Source organism: Eumetopias jubatus, unplaced genomic scaffold (assembly GCF_037043125.1).
Source record: "Eumetopias jubatus isolate StellerSeaLion01/CBP00866 unplaced genomic scaffold, mEumJub1_p1.0 scaffold_10, whole genome shotgun sequence".
NCBI lineage: Eukaryota > Metazoa > Chordata > Mammalia > Carnivora > Otariidae > Eumetopias > Eumetopias jubatus.
Window position 1 is genome coordinate 122,281,772 of NW_028274816.1, and position 22,858 is coordinate 122,304,629.

The window sequence follows — 22,858 nt, forward strand, 5'->3', positions numbered from 1 at the left end:
CCATAGAATCCAGAGTGCTTAGTTGCTTGGTAAGCATGGAAGTAGAACAAAGGGACTTGGGTAAATCCAACAATTAAAGGTATCAGGGCTCAGATGAATCTGTTTCACAGCAGGGATGGTCTTGCAAAGGTCTGTTGACTGCAACTTTCTGTATATATCTGCATAATAAGAAAGGTCTTGCCAGTGGAACGGGGAAGTCTTGGACTTATTTTGGCTAAACCATCCTCCTAGATGTGTTGGGATGTGCTTCCTTTGCCTCTGGACACTTCTCGGTGCTTCCGTGGCTAAACAACCTCCCCAAGTTCCCATCCTTTCTCTGTATATATTTAAAGAGTAATCCTTGCATTTCTAGTTCTGTAGACCTTGAGAGTATACTTGCAGATATGCGTGCATGTGCATATGTATGTACTTGCGTGTGTGTAATGGAAAGAGGAAGGGAGAGAGCATGTGGCATGCCAGATACACAGACTTTACTCTTTACTACCTCACTACTAAAATAAATTGTCTTATCTATTAAACCTACTGGGTTTCTGGATAAATACGCCTCCCTTTTAAGAAAAGGGCTCTTTTAAATGTTTGCAAACTATTTTGTTAATATTGCATGCATGACATACTGGCCCCAAAGTTCATTCTTTTTAGAATGATCGTGTGTGTCTGTTTTGATTCATTGTGTATCAGTTCTACTATTTTTGATAATAAATATCTTCTTTCCTTCATTGCCAACCTTCCCCTCTCCCTCCATTTATAATGCAAAATATGGAAAGAATCTAAATATGGCCAACAGTGAGTAAGGTGGAATTTGGGGTAGAAACTGCATAGATCCAAAGTCTGCAATCTTCGGTCTTTGGTCTGCACCAGAATATTCAAAAGTACACACGTTCTACTTTCTGGAAATTCCATTCCAGACAGTGTTAGGAAGACATCCAGCCTTCCTCCACACTAAGGGTTGAGAACCATTGCCTTAAATTCTCTCTTGGCTATAGACTAGAATGGAAAATTTAAGGAGAAGCAATAGACCTTTATGTGGTCATTTTTACTGATAGGTGCCTCATTGGAAAATCAGGGACTAGGACCAGAAAGGAGTAAAACGGGGTCCCTGAGCCACACACAGATCACACAGTTTACAGCCACTTACTTACTTACTTTCTTTCTTTCTTTCTTTCTTTCTTTCTTTCTTTCTTTCTTTCTTTCTTTTTCTTTCTTTCTTTCTTTTTTTAAGATTTTATTTACTTATTTGACAGAGACACAGCGAGAATGGGAACACGAGCAGGGGGAGTGGGAGAGGGAGACGCAGGCTCCCCGTGGAGCAGGGAGCCCGATGCGGGGCTCGATCCCAGGACCCTGGGATCATGACCTGAGCCGAAGGCAGACGCTTAATGACTGAGCCACCCACGCGCCCCAGTTTACCGCCACTTTTGATGGTAGTCGGCACAGCTCACTCGCAGTGGTGGGGGCTGGGAGCACTGCTCTGTTTTCATTCACAGACCCAGTCACTCTTCAGCCCACCATTTATCCTTTTTGCACTCTTGTCACTTATTCCAGCATTTCACAGCTATTATTTTGAGCCTCTGTGTGCAGAAGTTTACTAGGTATTTGGGGAACCACTTGGCAGTTTCCTCAATTTTACACCAGGGAAAGAAAAATGGGCAAAATGATGGCAGTAGTAAACACAGCAGAGAATGTCCTTGCTGAGTCCTTTCTCTCTCTTCTCTGCCCCTAATTAAAAAAAAAAAAAAAAAGATATCTGACAAATAGCATTGTAGGGTGACAGATGACAGCCACACCTGTGGTGAGCACTGCCTGACATCCAACGATGTGGACTCCCTGTGTTATACACCTGAAACTAGTGTAACATCGGGTGTCAGCTGTACGCAAATACCAAGCGAGAAAGAACTTTCCAGGACACAAGCAGCATTTTGAGTTCCAATTACTTTAAAATCAAAGGCACCTGGAATGAAACAGGAAGAAAACCAGAGTTGAGACCACCACACGTTGTCTTTGAAGGTGTCTCCACAGAGCCAGATAATGAATTTTATAGAATACTTAGCATCAACCCTGGCCTGAAGTACACTGTGGGAATCGGATGGCAACATGTCACGGCAATAAAATATCGTAACCGCCCATAACGGAGTGCAGAAATTCAGCTGCAGGACGGGGTTTACTAGAAGGCGATGTAGAAACGGTTCTGTATTATTCCTACCTGTCTTGTTCGGAAGAACTGGATTTTTGTCGAGTTACCTGTTCTGTGGGAATCTTTCTCCCGATGAGAAGATGCTTTCACGTCCATGTTTTCTGCCGCACCATTGAGCATTGTTTTTTCACTGGTGGCTTGTCCTCTTTCTAAGTACCACCAAACCTTTTGACTTTACGTGTGTATTGTAAGAGCCGTGTTAACCATTTGAGGACCCTAGATGTCACTTTAAAGAAGTTTAAAGCATTTCCTTTCCGTTTATTTATTTAAGTCATCTCTACACCCAGCCTAGGGCTCAAACTCATGACCCCAACACCAGGAGTCGCACACTCTACCGACTGAGCCAGCCCCGAGAATTTTTTACACGTTGGGTAGTTTGGGCGCTTCTCCGTCTGTGATATGCTCTCTGCTGCTGCACTTTCTCAGCATAGTTTTCTGGACGGAGTCTTTTTTCCAGTTAGGCCTTGTGAGTTCAGGCCGCCGTCCCTATGGGACTCCCAGAGCACAGTCCAACGGAACAGTTTCCCATCACCGTATTTGAATGTAACGCTCACATTGCTCTTCCTGTGCCTCTCAGTTCCAATCCTGTGCTGAAGAATATGTGGCCCGAAGGCAAACTGAGTATTTCGGAGGTGACCAAGCGACCTCTGACCGCTGCCACCTTGTTTAAGAATTCGATGATCGCTTTAGTGGACAACCTTGCATCAAAGGTAACTTTTCTTCTCCGCATATCCATTTTATGGCCACTTTCGATGGTCGTTGGCTCCGCTTGCTGCCATAGGTTCCTTCTTGATATATGTTGTAGAGAATGTATGTGTGATTTGCCTTCTAGGTAATTGTAATAAGTCAAACTGAAACATCTATTTAAAGTGAATGTTATACTAGAATTTTTATTCCTGTTTTGTTTTTTTTTTACATGGCTGGATGAAACAATTGTTTGTCCAGGATGAAATGCTTTTTGTTAAGGTTGAGCTTTTTATGGTTGTCGACAAGGGGAAAGTCTTAGAACTTTAAAAAAAAATACACACACACACACACTCACACACTCTATAAAGAAGAGCACGTGCCTGACAAAAACGAGCTTCAGCCCTGTACCAAAGAAAGGGCGTGGCTTTAAAAAATCCTGAATTAAATAGTAATATGCCATCCATATATCATGTCTGGGTACAAAATGACCAGATAGAGTATCAAAAGGAAGTTTAGTATTTAAGTATTGTCCTTAGGCTGTTGTAAACAGCTGAAATAAAATGTTATATTATTGACAGTTGTTTCTGCTGTTGATTGCTCCTTTCAGGTGTAATACTGTTTGGTGACTTTTCTGTTTCTTCTCCTCCCCCCATCCCCCGCCAAAGAACAGATTTCTACTCTTAACTGCTGCTGTTGACAAGTTGGATAAATTAGGCGGCATTCCGGGACTCATTATTTTTAGTTCCTTCATTTTTCTCTCTCTCTTCTGGTGCTTTTCCTCTGTATTTTATTCTCTGTTGTTATCTTCTTTTTTTTTTTTTTTACACCAACTTCCTCTCTAAGAATTTAAATCTATACTGTTTCTGGTTACTTCACTATGGATAAATTAAGCAAAGGCACAAGAACACATCTGTTCAGTAGCTTTCTATATCTTTTTGTCACGATTCTTTGGCCTCACATGACAACTAATAAGCAGTTTGTTGGCTTGTAGAATCAAACTTCCAGAAAGGCAGGGGTGAGGACACCAGAACCGAAGACCAGAACACCATTAGAAGGCTTCCTTTTGTCTCTTAGCTTCTCTCTACGTGTCAGCTCCAACCTGCCTCATCCCATAAGAGGGAAGGTGAACCTAGAAGGAGGGCATGTGACACAAGAAACAGAATTGAACACAGAATTTTATAAAACATGTTCATAGAATATATTATAAATAGTTTACAAAATATATTAGATTTATTTCATTAACTAGAAAAGAGCCACCTTTATTTTCTATAATTGGTAGTTAAATGTGCATTTTTAGAAAATAAAAATTCTAGAGCCGTCTATAATTTCTGTATCAGGAATTGTATTCAGCTGCTAGTAAAAGAGAGACCCCCACATGAATGGCTTAAACAAGAGACATTTATTTCTCTCTCCTGCAGATAAGGTCCAGAAGCAGGCATCCCAGGACTGGTATGGCAGCCCTAAGGTTGTTAGGGACCCAGGTTCCTTCTGTCTTTCTCTTCTACCATGTGTGTGCTTGGCGTCCATTCTCCTGGTCCAAGATGGCAGCAGGGGCTTCTTCCCTTTCCAAGGGACTTCCTGGGAGTCTCATGCAGCATGTCCGCTACATCTCATTTGCTGTCCCTAGTTGCCAGGGAAGCTGGGAAGTGCATTTTTATTCTGGTCAGCAGCGTACCTAGCTAGAAATAAGTATTCCATTTCAAAAAAAGGTGTTGGATATAAGGTAGGCAACTAGCCCGGCAGCTTCTGCTGTGGCTTCCCAATCTATGGAGGAGGGAGAGTGAGGGAGAGAACAACCTCTCAGCCCCAGAAAAGGCAGGAAGGTGGGTGGGGAAGCAACAAAGGAGAATGTTACTTTTAGAAAATACAAAATAATATGATAGAAATAAACCTAAATAGTTGGTACTCACCATAAATATAAATAGACTAAGAAGACTAGATAGAAAGTCTAGCTCTATGCTTCGTCCAGGAGATACCTAAATACCACTGTGCAGAAAGACGAAAAACAAAGAGGTGCACAAAAATATTTCAAGCCTTTCCCCCAAAAAATGATTAAAAGCAATATTAATGTGAGAGAACATAGAATTTAAGGGAAAAAGTATTAATACAGATAAAGAGACTCCTAACAATCGAATGAAAATACCCAAGACAATAAAAGTCACTTTGAGCTGGGTACCTAACAACATAGCTGTTATTATCCACGAACTCCATAAAGCAAAACAAAAAACGTGAAAAAAATTTTAAAGGGAAAATTGACAAATAATCCTTGTGGGAGATTTTAAACCAACTGTACCAGAAACTGATATTTCAAGCAGACAAAATCCTTAGTAAGAATGCAGATGCATTGAAAACCAAATTTAAACTTGAATAAATCAAAAGAACTTTAATAAATCAAAATATCCCTTTCAAGTATGTATAGTACATTTCCAAGAATTGACCACATGCTAGGTCACAAAGGAAGTCCTAACCATTTTAACAAATGTATATACAGATACAGTCTCCATCCTCACAACAAGTAAAATAAAAAGCGGCATTAAATTTTTTTTTTAATGTGCTTGGGAACTTGGGAAAGAAATGCTCTCCTAGATAACTCACGGTTGAAGAGGAAATCACAATGGAAATTATAAAATATCTGGGCCTACATGACAAAAAATTTATTAAAATCTGTAGAATACTGCTAAAGTGGTCTACTTGTTATACCTTTATTTAAAAAAAAAAAATTGAAAGTAAATGAGTTAGGGATTCCTGGATAGCTCAGTTGGTTAAGCATCTGCCTTCTGCTCAGGTCATGATTTCGGGGTCCTGGGATTGAGCCCCGCATCAGGCTCCCTGCTCAGTGGGGAGCCTGCCTCTCCCTCTCCCTCTGCCTGCACTCTCTCTCTCTCACTCTCTCAAATAAATAAAGTCTTAAAAAAAAAAAAGTAAATGAGTTAAGGTCACGTCTTCATTCAAGAAGCCAGGAAAAGAATTGCAAAGAAGAAAATCTAAAGAAAGAAGAAAATAACACTTAGATAGCAAAAAATAAAAGGAATAGGTCAAAAAAATAGTCAAATAGACAAACCTTTAATGAAACGGATAAGAAAAAGCAATATTATGAATGAAAAATGGAAATTACTTCATATATTACAGAGATTTTAAAAGGCACAGAATATTGTGAACAACACTATGCCAATGAATTTGAAAAATTAGTTTTCTAGAAAAATATGTTATCAGAATTAACTCAAGAAGACATAGAACATCTGAATAAATTAGTAATCTTAAAGACTAAATCACTAATCAGGAGTCTGCCTTCTCTCAGCCCTGCCAAAAACCCAAGGCCTGGATGGTTTTTTACAGATACATTTTATAAATCCTTCAAGGAGTCAATAATCCCTATTACATACAAACTGTTTTGGAGGATAGGAAAAAGAGAGGCCTCTACCCAACTCATTTTGAGATTAATGTTACCTTCATAGTAGATTAATATAAGAAAATAAAATTAGATCAGTTTCACCTAGGAAAATGGGAAGATCTTAAAAATATATCTGAGTAATGCATTTGCTAGGAACATGGTGAAGAAAGTGCCTACTAAAACCAGCTGAAAACAACTAAATATTAGGTAAAACATAAAAATCAATTTTTTGAATGCAGCCATGAACTGACAAGAAAGTAAGGAATGTGCAAGCCAGGGAATGAGTGAAGGCAGAAGTTAGGGGAAAAATAATAAGCTGTCTCTATGAGGATTTATTGAAGTAGGTAACTGTGAGTGTAGGTATTCAAGGCTGGGTCCTCCAAGTGAAGCCCAGGGCCTGCCCAAACTAGTGTGTCTAATAGATTCCACACTCGCACGTGTGTGTGCATGCACACACAGGTCTCCAAAGGGCCATATTCTCAGAGGGATGCATCTAGAATGAACTAGAAATAATCCCTCATTATCTGAAAGAAAAACTGCCTATACTGGTCCTTGGCAGTGAGCCAAAGTGGGGGGTAAACATTCCTTGAGCATTTATAATCATAAGCCAGTTTTTATGAAGTTTTCAGTCTAAATTCATACCACCTGGGTGAATTAAACCAACAGTTTAGTTTAAAGTGGACCAGGCCTGGTATTATCCCCAGGTATCTGATAGAAGCACACAGTTTTTTTTTTTTTCCATGAAGAAACCACCTTCATACCAGACCTTAAAGAATTTCCACAGATAACGTTTTCAGGAAAATAAGGGGTTCCCATTAAGAATTCCTACACACATAAAGTACCATGTGCAAGAGTCAGACTAAACAAGATTCAGAGTCATGAAAACTTCTTAGAGTGGAATTATTAGAAACAGAATATAAGAATGTGTAATATGTTTTAAGAAATCAAAGGCCTAAAAATATGAGAAAGAGCAAGTAACTACGCAATTGATAGAAATAAAAACTAAAATTAAGAGTTTTAGCATCAGTTTAGACAAAGCTGAAGAGAGAATAGAGAAATGAAAGAAAGAATAAAGGAAATTATCCAGGACTTTACTTAGACCAAGAAATTAAAAAGAAAGAGACACTATTAAGAGACATGGAAGATAAAATGAAAAGGTCTAATGTGCATCTAATCAGAGTTACCCAAGGAAAGGAGAGGATGGGCAGAGCAATATTGGAAAATATATTGCTGAGAATTTCAACAGTGATGAAAGATAACACTCTGGGGAGTCAAGAAGTCTGCTATATCCCAAGCTGGAAAAATTACAAGAAATCTGCATTAAGCACATTGTGAAATCTCAGAACATCAAAGACTTAAGAAAATGCATTAAAAGCAGATTTGCTTAAAAGAATAAGAGTCTGAGAGAAAAGAACTGTAAACCAAAATTCTGCGCCAAGAATATGTATGTTTCAAGAACAAAGACACAGTAGGGGCACCTGAGTGGCTCAGTCGGTTAAGCATCTGACTCTTGATCTCAGCTCAGGTCTTGGTCTCAGGGTTGTGAGTTCAAGCCCTGCATTGGGCTCTGTGCTGGGCGTGGAGCCTACTTAAGGAAAAAAAAAAAAAACGAACAAAGACACAATAAAGAATCTTTCTGAAAAAGAAAAAAGTTAAAAGCACCCTAGCGGGAATTCTAAAGGATATATACATCAGGCCAGAGGAAGAGTATTTAAAATGAAAGCCTGAAATGCAAAAAGAAGGGCAAAGAAATTGGTCAAGGTGGCTGTGTATAAATAAACTGTAAAATAATATTTTATTGGATTAAAAATACAGATTAGGATTAGCAAAACAATAGCATATAAACTGAAATGGTAGGTGATTATAATTCAGGTGTTTAAGATCCTTGGTCATTCAGGAAAATAATAAAAATATTGCTTAGCTTATAACCCTGATGACACACAAATGCAGGTTAAATGTCCTCATGGAGTCATGAAAAGAATAGAAATGAAGTTATAACTTCTAAACTAGTTGTGGGGTGGGGGGAGGCAGAGCCAGAATGAGAAGCAAATAATCTGTTCTAAAAAACACAGGGAAGAGGAGACAAAAGAACGTAGGAAAGCCAGGACAAATTAAGATGGTAGAAAGAAACCCAAGCATACTAGTGATTACATTGAATGTAAAAATGGATAAAAATTGTCAAATCAAATCAAAGGCAAAGAATCCAGAAGAGCTGAAAGTTTAAAAAGATTTATCAGACAAATTCTGACAATCTGGGATCACTTCAATTCAAGTTCAGGGCCTGGAGTGGCTTAGCGATGGGCCAAATTGTTTTCCATTCCCCTTGGACTCCCAGGGTTAGCTCCTCAGGATTGCAGACCACTGTCCCTTCATGGCCTTGGGTTCCAGCCTGCAGTCCCCTGGCCCCACAAGGCTGTCCACAAGATGAAAGCAGCCCTGAAGGCTGGCCTCACCCCTCTGGATTTTAGTCTTATTCTTATCTCGGTTATCTTATTAGCTCTTTGATGCATTTAAGATTCTCCTGCACCCCATATCTGTCTAGTGCTTTCTCTAGTGAAGTTATCAGGAAGGTTGATGGTCTTGCTTAGTCCTGCACCACCAGAAGTGGAAGTCCTGACTTCCTCACCTGGTTTCAGAATCTACAGTGTGTTAATGCATGCCTTGTCTCTCCACCTAGATTCTCGGTCTTTTAAATACAGGGAGTGAGTTCTACTAATTTGATAGACCCTTGATACCTAATAAAGCACGCCCTAAGCAGATGGTCAGTGAATTATTAAATGAGCTTGAATCTGCCCTGTGACTCTATTTGGCAGTGTTCAAAGCAAGTTAAATGGGTGAATGTCTAAATACAGTTTTTTCTGGCTACTGCATATACCAACTGGTGTACTTTCACAAATAATGTTTTCCATAAAATATAGGGAGAAACCGGTTAAGATGTGCAAGAGAACAAGATCAGTATTAACTTTTGCAGTTTAACCTTTATAATAGACACTGGAATTTGTCAAATTTAGGATTTCTTAGGCTGACTCAGTCTGGATATTTATAAATGAGAGAGGAGGCAGCATTTATAAATTGAGGCAGAATGCTGATTAAATATAGAGAAAGTATTTCCACTGGATTCTTTAACTGAAGATTTTTATATTACTAAACAGGATGGAAGGGCATCCCCCCAGTCCTTAGCTGGTCATTAGCATCTAATCCAGTGTTCACACTTCCTGTGCAAATCAGTTAATATTGGTAAAATTCCATTTAACTGGTTTCTGTTGAGTAAAGTTACTTTTACTAGTCAAATGATACATTATACAAAGATTGCTTTGCCCACATAATTGTATGGACTATTGAGTTACAAGTATTTCTAAATTTACGCTGTAATTTTCTTTTTGACCCAAAGGTCTTAAAGAATTTTTTTTTTAATCTCCAAACCTATAAGATTTTCTAATTATTTTTTGCCCTTGATTTCTAGCTTAATCTCATTTGTTCAGGGGATATAATATACTCTGTGTGATTTCAGTCCTTAGAAATTTCTTAAATTTTCTTTTTGTATATGTTTTGTTTATATATATAAAAATAGTTTGCATTGTACTCTATAGACACCTATCAGATCAAGTCTGCTACTCATACTGTTGTCCGATTTTTCTGCGTTCTTACTAATGTTTTTGTTTTGTCAATGCCAAAATGTGACAAAATCTGTGATTCTGAATTTGTCTGCTTTTCCTTGTTGTACTTTCTGTTTTGGCTTTAGATATTTTAAGAATTTATTTAGGCTTATTCAAGTTAGAACTATTATTTCTTCTAGTGTTTGAGTTATTTATCATTATGAAATGCCTCTGTATTTCTGTACTGCTTTTTGCCTTAAAGTCAGCTTTGCATGAATAAATAGTTAACACCACCTTCTTTTGTGGCCAGGGTTTGCATGGTATAAATTTTTCCACCCTTTTACTTTTAACCTTTCTGTATCCTTATGTTTCAAGTATGTGCCTGTAAGTAGTGTATAGTAAATAAGATTTGGTTTTTATGCAAGCTGACGATCTTTGTCTTTTGAATACATCACTTAGTCCATTACATTACTTTTAGTTTTCTATAATGTAGTTTCTATGCTTTTAATGTAGTTGCATTTAAATTGACTGTGTCATTAGTGTTTCCTATTTGATGCTTCTGTATTTCTATTTCTTTCCTTTGTAACTTTCTTTTCAACTGGTCATTGTGGGCAAAAGGTTAACAAAATTCTGTTCCTTCTGCTTGACAATTAACCCTCCATTAAATTTCTCGCTCTGTTCCCATTGATGCAGTAAGATGTATATTGACAGTATTACTACACAGCATTGCTTATGATAAAAATTATCCCTGTTTGTAAATTGCATCTCTGCTGGGAGAATAAGAAATGTCTGATGGGGATGACATATTTGGGCTTCCCTGAATATGGGGACTCATGTATTAAGCATGTCCCTTTTGAGGACCCTGGATGCTATGTCTTCAGATCTATTTGAAAGGGATATTAGATACTGTGGGGCATGAGGCTTTTACACCAAGGGCACTTTCCATACCCTCCCAATGTGGATCATACCTCTTTGCCCCTAAGCTGTCACCTAGCTGCTGTTTGGACAGCTGCAGGGGGCTGTGACACTTCTCTTGGCAAGCCATGTTTTTGTCCTGAGTAAACATATGCCAGGTGTGGCCTGTGAGTCTTTTGAGTCAGAACGTGACCCTCTGACCCCTGCCACTCAGTGTTGCAATTATTTTTTATTATTCCCTTTGTTATTTTGGAAGATTTATATCAGAATATTGTTTTGGTGGTTATTTGATTGATTATAATTCCATTCTTCAATATAAAAATCTAATATAATTTGGTACTTTTACCTCCTTCCTAGAAGATGGAAGGTCCACAAAACATTTTTTGGGGGCGGGGGGGTCCATAAAATGTTATAATTCCATCTGCCTTCCTCTCAATTTCTGTGCTATTTTGGTCATGTATTTTAATTGTGTGTGTAGCCAGCAAAATGATGACATCATATCATTGCTGTTACTACTACATATAGTCAGTATCTGTTTAGATTTACTCATTTGTTACTTTTTTCCTCTTTCTGTATCACTGACCTTCATCTGGGGTCATTTTTCTTATCCCTGAATTTCATCCTGTTATATTTGAGATCTGTTGTTGACAGAGTCTCTGGTTTTGTTTACCTGAAAATATTATGTACTGTTTTCATTTGTGAAGAATATTTTTTTATTTTTTATTGTTATGTTAATCACCATACATTACATCATTGGTTTTTGATGTAGTGTTCCATGATTCATTGTTGGTGCATAACACCCAGTGCTCCACGCAGAACGTGCCCTCTTTAATACCCATCACCAGGCTAACCCATCCCCCCACCCTCCTCCCCTCTAGAACCCTCAGTTTTTTTTCAGAGTCCATTGTCTCTCATGGTTCGTCTCCCCCTCCGACTTATTCCCCTTCATTCTTCCCCTCCTGCTATCTTCTTCTTTTTCTTTTTTCTTAACATATGTTGCATTATTTGTTTCAGAAGTACAGATCTGTGATTCAACAGTCTTGCACAATTCACAGTGCTCACCATAGCACATACCCTCCCCAATGTCTATCACCCAGCCACCCCATCCCTCCCACCCCCCACCACTCCAGCAACACTCAAGTTTGTTTCCTGAGATTAAGAATTCCTCCTATCAGTGAGGTCATATGATACATGTCTTTCTCTGATTGACTTATTTCACTCAACATGACACCCTCCAGTTCCATCCACGTCGTTGCAAATGGCAAGATCTCATTCCTTTTGATGGCTGCATAATATTCCATTGTGTATATATACCACATTCATTTGTGAAGAATATTCTTGCTGGGTGCAGAATTCTACCTTGGCAGTTCTTTCCATACTTTAAAGATAATACTCCTTTATCTTCTGGATTCCATTGTTTCTTCTGAGAAGTCAACTGTCAGTCTGTTGCTCCTGAGGTAATGGATCTTTTCTCCTCTGGCTGCTTTGCTTCGGTATTCCAAAGTTTTACTACGGTGTTCCTAGGTGTCAGTTTTTGGTTTGTTTTTTTAATCCTCAAAATTTGTAGGACTTCTTCAGTTTGTCACTGTTTGATTGTTTTTCATCAGTTTTGCAAAGTTCTTGGCTGTTAGCTCTTCAAATACTGCTTCTGCCCCTTCTGTCTCCTCTCCAGGCCATCCCGCTCTATCTGTTGTGCCTCCTAACCTCTCTGTCGTTTCATCTTTTCATCTCTCCCTGCTTCATTCTGGGAAATTTCTTCCCAGAAATACAAAGACTGATCCACTGGCTTCTCAATTCCCATCATTGTACTTTTCAGTCCTAGGTTATGCATTTGATTCGGTTCTTTTTTATAGTTTCTGGTTCTCTAAAAAGTTCTTAATATTGTCTTCTGTCATCTTGAGCACGGTAAGCACAGTTATTTTATTATCTCATGGTTATTTTATTATCAATATCTGGATTTCTGCAGGTCTGTTTATTTTATGTTTTGCTGTTTCTAATTCTTGTTATTTTGGTTCCTTATGTGGTTAGTTTTTATTTTGCTCCCAACATTATATTGGCAAAATTGTTTATAGAAATAACTGGAGACCCAAGTTTATGTAATCTTTCTCCAGTAAAGATTGACTTTTGCTCCTTTTAAGCAGCTAAGAGCTCTAGTATTTCAGATCAGCTGCTCCAATTTCAAGTCCCTGTGAGACACTGCCTACTTCTGACTCACCCTCATTGCTAGTGGCTGCCTTTTTGGATCCCAGCCCAAAGTGCAAGGGGTTTACCCATGACCTCCTTTTCAGGCCCTACTCTCTGATCTCTTTCCCACTAGCCCTATGAGGCTATCACAACCTCTACTTAGATCCCATCCACTTCCTCTGGAGTTGGTAAATTAGGCCTCAAACCTGGCAACTTGCATGGCGTCCTCCACCTCCTAGATTCTGGTCCCATAATTTAATTCTCCGCTGTCTTTAAGCAGGTGTTTTTTGTATATTTTAATTGCCTATCTCACATGTCCCCAGCATGGGTGTTGGTTTAAATTACCTAATTTGTCATTACTAACATGGAAGCCCTAATATCCTGTTTTCATAAATTAGGTTATTAGGTCCAGAGAGACTTTATCATAGCTAGTTAAGATCAGAAATGACGAATACCCGAGTATCCTGATTCTGTGTGATTTTTATTCTGTTACACCACTGCCAAAGTATACAGATAGATCTAGCAGCATTTTGATATTTGCTGTGCTCAATGACACTTCTTTCAGTTTATTTGTCAAGCAGTAAAGGTCCCGTATCCCAGGAAACTTGCAGAAAATCCTCAAGTAAATAATACCCCCTCCCTGCCTTCCCCATCCCATTAAGTTTGTTTTAAATTTATTTAAACTTTTAAAAAGTGAGCCACAATCTCCCCATATAAATCTCCACTTTGAAAACCATTAGAGATTCATGAACATGTGGTCACCTATCACTGTTTTCTAAAGTAAGATTCTGCTTGTACTTTGTAATAATATCAAATCTCTGCTTAATACCTAAGCCAGGGATTGGTGTTCCAGAATAGGGAAGAAGTATCAGTTGTCTTAATTCATAACAAATCACCCTAAAAGGTAGTGCCTAGAACAACAGCAATTTATTGTGTCTCATGATTTGGCGGGTTGACTAGCCAGTTTGTCTGGTCTCACTGGGGCTCACCAAGTCTAAATGGTCTAAAATGGCTCCCCAAATGCCATGGCTGAATGACTGGATAACTTGTCCTCTTTCTTCATACAGTTTTTAGTCCTGGGTTTCTTCACATGATGGAAGAAGTATTCCAAAAGTTCAAAGCGCCTCAAGGCTGAGTGTCCACGAGTAACCCAGTATCACTTCTGCCATTTTCTTTTGGTTAAGACAAGTCATAGGGCCAGCCCAGATCCCAGGAGTGGGGTGGAAAATTCACCTCTTATTGGGAAATGCAGTGAAATATTGTGGTCCTGTCTTTAAAAGCTGCCACAGTGTGATGAAAAAAGGCAGGTGTTGTAGGCAGAGTAATGGCCTCTGCATTTCAACACCGGTTCTCAGACACTGATGGACAGAGTGTTCTACAATTCAGTTCAGTTCTCCCACTACCTGGAACAGCCCGATGAAGAGTTGCACACAGTGACAAGGTCTGGGAGGTCTGGACATCCAGAGAGCAAGAGGTTCTCCTCATGGAGATGGGTTACATCACCCTCCCCATACATTGATATGTTCACCAACCAAAAAGCTCCTTGGAGCCTCTGTGTCTGAGTGTTTTTTTGAATGAGGGTTTTTTTAAATAAGGGTTTTATTATATAAGCATGATTGAGTAAATCATTAGCCCGTGACTGGACTCAACCTCCAGCCTTCCCTCCGTGGAGGTCAGGTTGCTGAAAGTCCCTTCTCTAATCCTATGGAGGATTTTTGTGATGCCCACCCCCCATCCTAAAGCTATCTGGGAGCTGGGCAGGAGTCACCTCATTAGCATAACAAAGACATTCTTACTACTGAGGAAATTCCCAAGGTTTTAGAAGTTCTATGCTAGGACCTGTGACAAAGTCCAGGGAGAAAGAGAGGGAGAGAGATGGAGATATTATTATTATTATTTTTATTTTTATACCACAGCCTCCCAAGGTTACCCATGCCCTAATCCCCAGAACTTGTAAACATGTTGCGTTGAATGGCAAGGTAGAATGAAGGTTGCAGGTGGAGTTAAGATTGCTGGTTCTGAACTTAAAGAGATTATCCTGCATTGTCCAGGTGTAGGATCTTTGTAAATTTAAGAGTCCTTCAAAGGGAAAGAGGAATGCAGAAGAGTCAGAACCAGGGAGATAGTATCATTTGAAAGACTTAATAGGCCATTACTGGCTTTCAAGATGGAAGGATGCCACAGGCCAAAGAATGTGGGCAGCCTCTAGAAGCTGGAAAAGATAGGAAAGTGGGTTCTCTCTAAGAGTCTCTAGAAGATCAGAGCCTGGATTTTTAGCCAGGTGAGGCCCATCTCAGACTGCTGACCTTCAGAGTTCTATGAGAATAAATTTGTGTTGGTTTAAGCCACTAAATCTGTGGTGTTGTAGAAAACCGACCTCCGTGCTTCGGAACCAAAGTATAAGGCAAAAGACAGAGTTTGAGATAAAGACGAACGAGAGCTTTCTTGCTTTGCAGGGCAAAGGAGGCTGCACAGGCCATGGCCTTCAGAAACTGCAAACCCTACGGGAGGAAGGGACTGGGGTGGTTTATAGGGAAATAACAGGATCTAGCCGGGTTTGACAGGAATTGTGTAGGTGCTACCAGCCTCCTTCATCATGTCTTTAGGGTGGTACCGGGTTCCTGGAACAAAAGGCTAAGAAGGGAGGAGAGGAGCTTTGCGGAAGAGAGGAAAAAGGTTACTTTAAAATTGAGCTTCGCTGAAGCATTAGTGCGGCCATTTTTATTTTTGTTCGACTTTGTGCTTTTAGGCGGTTTCAGTGGTAATCCGCTGTGGCAGCAATAGGAAATGAACATAAGCAGGGCCTTGAAAAAGGGGAAAAAGTGGCATTTTTTTCACCAAGGAATGCAGCATGATAAATCTGTCCTTGGAGCTTCCTGTGTAGATGTTGAAAACTCACTGGTGAGAATGCAAGTAACTTCACATTCTTCCAATCTCTCTTCTTAAATTATTGACTACTTCCTTTTACCTCTAGCCCTCAGTAGAGCTCAAAATCGCCTATCTACAGAGGACTCTATCTCAATTAAAGTGCATCTGTGTGTGTCTGATAGGTTATAGATCAGAGAAGGGAAAGTAACTCTTTGGTAAGTAGGATACATTTGACCTTGATTCATCCAGTGAGAATTTGTTACCTTCAGCAAACCAGGATCGGTCTTACACCAGCACAGTTTTATACTTAAAAGGAGTTATGATCTAATGCATGGTAGAAAACTTAATTGGCCCAGAGGGAGAGATTTCTTGGTAGACTCTTTCTTAGAGTCAGTGACACCTACAGGAGGTTTTGTAACTTCTCTACTTATAAGTTTCAATCTCTTTTTCAAAAGCACAAACTAACGTGATGATGGTGAGGATGACGATGATGATGATGGATGGCAGCCATGATGCTTACAGAGCACCTACTGTGTGCCAGAGCTGGGCTTACATTTTATGTTCTTCATTGCAGTTCATCTTTTTCATGGCTCCTTCCTCTTTCTATTAAATTACTCTTTCTGTTCCTTTTTAACCATCTTTCCATAAATACACATAAACTCAATGTTTACACATCTCAATTATTTACTCCTTAGTTTTATCCCCTTTCTGCAGTTCCTGATGAATTCCTAAAATATAATAAAACAAAATTTTAGCTAGATGCACAAGAACTCCCAATCTTGAAGGGGAAGGAAGAATAACTACTTTATTCACAAGTATATGTCTGAGAAATTAGAGGCACTGAGCTTAATTTGACACAATTAACACTAATTACATGTTAGAGTCCTTAGTTTGGGATTTTTCTCCAGTGAAACTTACCATTTGCTGATTTATTTCTTTAGGAGCCATATTATGTACGTTGCATTAAACCCAATGACAAGAAATCCCCACAGATATTTGATGATGAGCGCTGTCGGCACCAAGTGGAGTATCTTGGACTACTGGAAAACGTGAGGGTGCGGCGGGCGGGGTTTGCCTTCCGCCAGACATATGAGAAGTTTCTTCACAGGTGAGAATAAAGAGCCCTGACAGACATCAACAAATCTGGGGTCCTCCCCACGTAGGACAGTGTATCAGCACAGATTAAATACTCTCAGTATTTGTCAAATGAGTAAGAGTCAAGAGAACTGCAAATATGAAAAACTTTCTCATTCAGCTCAAGAGTCTCCCTGAGTTTATGGTTTATAGACCATGAGGAAAGATTCATTCTGTGGGGGAAAAATATGGGTGTTGTAGTTTGGTAGAAAGAACCTAGATTCAGAGTCACATCTGGCTTGGAATCCTGGGTATGCCACTCATTTGCTGTGTGATCTTGGGCTAGAAATTTAACGTCTTTGACTTTGTTTCTGCATCTGTAAAATGAGTTTAATAAACACTACCTGTAAGGCTGTTGTTGTGAGGATTAAGTTAACCTAAGTAAAAAAAGCTAGGTGCCTGATGCATAATAGATGTTCAATTAATGCTGTCTGTCCTTACCGATATTAGTAATTACCATAATAACAAAATATTAAGCAGTTAATCATGGAGACCGTGTAATTAGTCTACCTGGTTTGAATCCTGGCTTTGCCATTTCTTGGCTTTTTGACCGTGGGCAAATTACATTATCTTTCCATGCCTCTGTTTCCGCAGGTGTTAAAAAGGGGGTTAGTAATAATAACTACTTTTTAGGGTTGCTGGAGAATTAAATGAGATTGTGTGTGTGTGTGTGTGTGTGTGTGTGTGTGTGTGTATAAAGCAGTTAGAATGGAACCTGGCATATAGCAGTCATTCAATATATATAAGATATCATTGCTCCTGTTATTTATTGTTAGTAATAATAATGATAGTTGACAACTGGGACTCATAAAGTCCCTTTAAATTCCATCTGTTCATTTATCTAAAAATATTTATTGAACATTTCCTGTGTTCTAGACTACAGATTCCACAGAATGTGAATAAGTAGATAAAAATATTGGGTGCTCAGAAGAGTCTCTAAGGAGATAATAATGGCAGGAACAAGCCAGCCACGTGAACATCAGAGGGAACAGTGAGGGAGAGGCTCAGCTGTTCGTAGTGAGTGTGGTGTGTTAGGTAGCAAGCGTAGCTGTGTGGCTGGAGGCTGCTCAGTGACAGGGCAGGGGTGTGAGATGAGATCAGAGAGGTGGACAGGGGCCAGATCATGTCGAGTTTTATAATCCAGACTAAACAGTTTAGATTTTGACTAAATCTGGCAGGAACCCAGTGGTGGATTTTAAGCAGGGAGCAACCTAATCTTATGGCCGTTTGAGGAGATACTGTGACTGCTGTGTGGATAGGAAGCAAGGAGACATTTAGGGATGTTACTGTGGGAACCGGGGAGAGGGGGCTTGTTCGTGCCTTGAACAAGAGATGATTGTAGATGCAAGGGTAGTGGACAGATTTGGGATATGTTTTAGGGGAAGGTTGACCAGGCTTGCTCATGAATTGGCTAGATAAGAGAAGAAGAGAGGAGTGAAGGATCACAATTAGATTTTGGCATGGGTAAGCATATACCATTTGCTGAGATGAGATTGGGTAAGGGAAACTTGAGGAAGAGGTCATGGAACAGGGGCAAGGATGGACTCAAGGTTTGTCTCTTGACGTTTAGGTTTGAAATGGCTACTGAAAATCTAGGTAGAAATATTAAAATGAGCTATTAAATACACATATTGAGAGTTCCAGAAAGAAGTGCAGGTTGGAGATAGAGATGCTGGAGTCATTAGTCTAGAGATGACATATAAAGTCTCAGAACTAGATAGAGACGAGAAGGAGGCCCATTCAGACACTTAGGTTTGTGATCTGACATGAAGGAACCACCAAAGAGAAGAAAAGGAGCCACCAATGAGATAGAGGAGATACCAGAAAAGGGTTATGTCACAGAAGCCAAGAGAAGACATCATTTCAAGAAGAAAAGTGTAGTTACCATATCACACATTGCTGTGCAGTCAAGTTGTCAAGTAAGGCAAAGGTAGAAGCTTCAGCATTAGATCTGGCAACATAGCAGCCAAGGGAGAAAAGGCTGGGCAGAGCCTGATTTGAACAGGTTGGGAAGTGAATTGAGAAGCTGGACACCTGTAGACAACTCAAGAATGTGTGCTGTGAATGAGGGCAGGGAAGAATGTGGGATGTGAGGTCAGGAGACACTAGGAAATGGATGCAGGTGGGGCTGATTCAGAACAGAGGGAGAACCCACAGGCGCAGGACCAAGGGAGGTCATTGTCATCATCATAACATCCTTGAGAAGGCAAGGCTCAGAATCCCACACAAGTGGAAGGTTTGTCAGCGTTAGGTAGGAGTAGGGACACTTCCCCCATAGCAACAGGACAAAAGGCAGAGAATATGAATACAGATGCAGAAAGGCAAAAGGTCTGCAGATGGCAAAGATAATGTTCCAATCTGATTGCTTCTGTTTCCTTAACCAAGCATGAGGTGAGGCCAAGAGTGGGGGAGTAGAGATAAGAAGAGGTAGTGTGGAGGTTTGAGGGGAAGTGGGAATACTCATTTTGGAGAGTGGGAAAGCACAGATTTGTATGGTAGGATTGCTGTCAGGAAGGCCCGAGTGTCCGTGTGAGATCTGAGGTTATCAATGGACAGTGAGACCACCAGCATTATTGGTTTTCTCCACCAGTGTTCAGCTACTTTTGCACAGAAGTGAAAGGGATTGCACTAAATGGAGACTCTCAGAATGAATAAAGCGCAGTAGCCTGGAAAATTCAAACTTCATTTTACACTGATCAAAAGGTTATGCTCAAAACCGACCATTTTCCTTATTGAAATCACACTGTCCTTTAGATTTGGTTTTTCATTTGCTTATTGAGGCTGTAGAGTTGGAATGTTTTCATGAGTAGAGATGTGTGCATTCTGAGTCTTGATTTCAAACAGTGTCAAATTATGTTAGAAAGATTGCTAGTCCGTTGTTATTATACTTAGAATTCTAGCAATTGCTCAGTCACAGAATTTGTTTTTTTGTTATCACCCATAAAAAATCAGCAGACGTTAAATATTGGCCTGAGCAGGGTGGGACTGGGTAACTATAGGATGGGGCTGAACCGAAAATATTTTATCATGAGACAAAGGGAAACCGTGGTGAGTAGCTAAAGTAAGAGAACAGTAAACAAGCCTGACTTGGAGGAGACAAGGAATTTTGCAAGTGCATCCATATCTTTTACGTTCAACTCAGGAGGTTTTGGTTGTGTTTGTTTCTTGGCATGGGAGACATGCTATAAGGATTGGAATATGTTTTCTAATACATATATAAAAATACACTAGAAAAGAAAGGAACCTGTGAATTTCAAATATTGTGGTCTTAGTGGCATAAGATTAAGTCCATTTCTACTCCAAGGACATCCCCAGATAATGTAAATTATATATCTTTAAAACCAAGAAGATGCACAGCCACACTATGGAATCAAGAAGGGGTTTGAGTCTCAGTGAACCTTGGAAATGTGACTCCCTCCTAAATACGAAGTGAAGCAATTGTGAAGACCCAGCTGTTAGCCAAGGTCGCAGTTTTAAGGAAAGACTGCCTTTGCCATTCAGGAAACCATCCTGAATGTACTGTTTCTGTGGACTTGGCTACAGCTGCAGCACCAGGAGGTGGCCACAATGGCTAGGACAAGGGACACCTCAGTAGCTGCAAGGGGGACATCATAGGCATGATGGCTGACACCCATGAAGCCAAACTCGCCACGTTACAAGAGGCCAACCAAGGCCAAGATGTACACAGAAGGACTCTGTGGAAGTAGACAGGATAACAGGGAAACGTCCGAGAGAGACCAGACCATGAAGAAGAGACAGTAAGCCCAACAGATGCCAAACCTTACCCCCTGAGGAACCAGAGCAAGGAGTAAATGGCATTGGAACTAGCCTGTTTAATATTTTCAGAGAGATGAAGGAGATAATTATGGGCCTAGGATAGGAATATGAAATCAGAAACAAGAACAGGTAATTATTGGGAAAAATAGAGATTTGGAAAATGAAAATCAGATTAAACACAACTGAAGAGAGCTTTGTCCATCAGCAGGAGAATAAGTCAGCAATGTGTCACATAATCACACAGTGGCTGCTAACCAGCATTAAAGGGAATGAATGGCTGATACAACAACAACAAACATATTCCATGCTGTTGGCACATTATGTCAACAAAGGATAGTCACCAAAGAATACATCCTGTATGCTGCCACTTATATGAAGTTCAAGAACAGATAGAAATCAGAACCATGGTCAGTTCTGGAGTGGGGGAACTGATGGGAAGAGAGAAAGGGGCACTCTCTGAGATTATGGAGATGTTCTGCATCTTGATGGGGTGTCAGTTTCATGAGTGTATACATTTTTCAAAACTTGTTAAACTGTATACCTAAATGTGTGCATTTTATTGTGTGTAATTTTTACCACAATTTAAAAAAATTAAACTAAACCTCTTTTTAAAAGCACATTAGTAAACTGGAAGATCAAGTTGAAGAGTTCTTGCAGATTTCATCACAAAGAAAAACAGAGATGGGAGATACTAGAGCTCAGGCAGTATGTAAAGTCAATCCAGGAGTGCCAACAGCTGTTCAGCAGGAGCTCCCGAAGGAAAGGAGAGAGAGCAGAGGGGAGAAGCAGTACTTGAACAAATAGTGGCCAGGAATTTTCCTGAACTGAAAAAAGACAGAAATCTTCAGATTGAAAGAATACACAGAGTGGAAAGCATGTGAATTTTTTAAAAATGAAATTACATTATGTTCACTTTTAGAATGTTAGCGATAAAGGAAAATACTTAGAGCTCCCAAGAAAAGACAAAGTACTACCAGGGAATGAGAATCATACAGACACCAGACTTCTCATTAGCAACATTTGATGCAAATAGACAAAGCAGCAATATCTTTACAGTGAGAGGGGATGAACTTTATACTTAGAACTTTATTCCATGCCAGGCCGCCTGGGTGGCTTAGTCAGTTGAACGGCCGGCTCTTGATTTTGGCTTAGGTCATGATCTTGGGGTCCTGGGATGGAGCCCTGCATCAGGCTCCATGTTCAGCAGGGAGTCTACTTGAGGATTCTTCTCTCCCTCTCCCTCTCTCTGCCCCTCCCCTACTCTCAGCTCTTTCTCTTTCTCAAATAAATCTTTTTTTAAAAAAAAGAATTTTATTCCATGCCAAATTATCATTTAAGAGTGTCAGTACAATAAAAATATTTTCTGACATATATAGGCTCAAAAAACTTACTATTCAGAGATCCTCTGAAAAATCTTCTAGAGCCAAAGGAAAAATAAATGCAGAAGAGAAAAATGGAATGCAAAAAGTAATATTGAACAAATAAAGCAGTGAAACTTTTAAGTCTAAACATGTATCCATTGTAAGTGGGAAAAAGTCTTTGGTAAAAATCTGAAACAAAAATGAAAATTGGAGTGAAAAGTACAGAGAAGTAAAGACTTTTGTACTGTTTATGGGAAAGATAGAGATATAATTAACTGGACAGGAAAAAATAAGCATATATTTTCATATAAATACATACTTTTTATATATATGAAAAATTTTAAGACAATGATAATAACAGTGGCTAACACTGTGAGTTGCTCACGGCATATCCCAGGCACTGATTTGAGTGCCCTACGGGGTAGTAGGTAGTAAGTCACTGGTGGTGACCTCCAGATAAGGAGAAGATGGCACCTCCCATTTTTATGCAGATGAGAAAACGGAGCACCCAAAGGTTGAGTAACTTGCCCCAGGTCACAGAGCCGAGTCGTGGCAAGTGGGAGCCCTATTTGGACTCAGGCCCTTGCTTCCTGAGCCTACCATCAGTGCATTGCCTCACAATTGAAGGGATGGCTTTCAAATCAAAGGAGAAAATAAAATGAAATAAAGAAAATTCATTCTGTCCAAGTATCATACGATCTCACTGATATGAGGAATTCTTAATCTCAGGAAACAAACTGAGTGTTGCTGGAGT

General features: G+C 39.7%; 1 protein-coding gene across 1 annotated transcript in view; it reads left to right on the forward strand.

The window, feature by feature from the left end:
- The window catches only part of MYO1D (myosin ID), a 349,561-nt gene that overhangs the window by 129,753 nt on the left and 196,950 nt on the right, over positions 1-22,858 (forward strand). The window contains exons 14-15 of the mRNA XM_088028373.1: positions 2,769-2,901; positions 16,774-16,940. Of these exons, the coding sequence (XP_087884499.1) occupies positions 2,769-2,901; positions 16,774-16,940 (300 nt within the window). The remainder of the gene's footprint in view (positions 1-2,768; positions 2,902-16,773; positions 16,941-22,858) is intronic.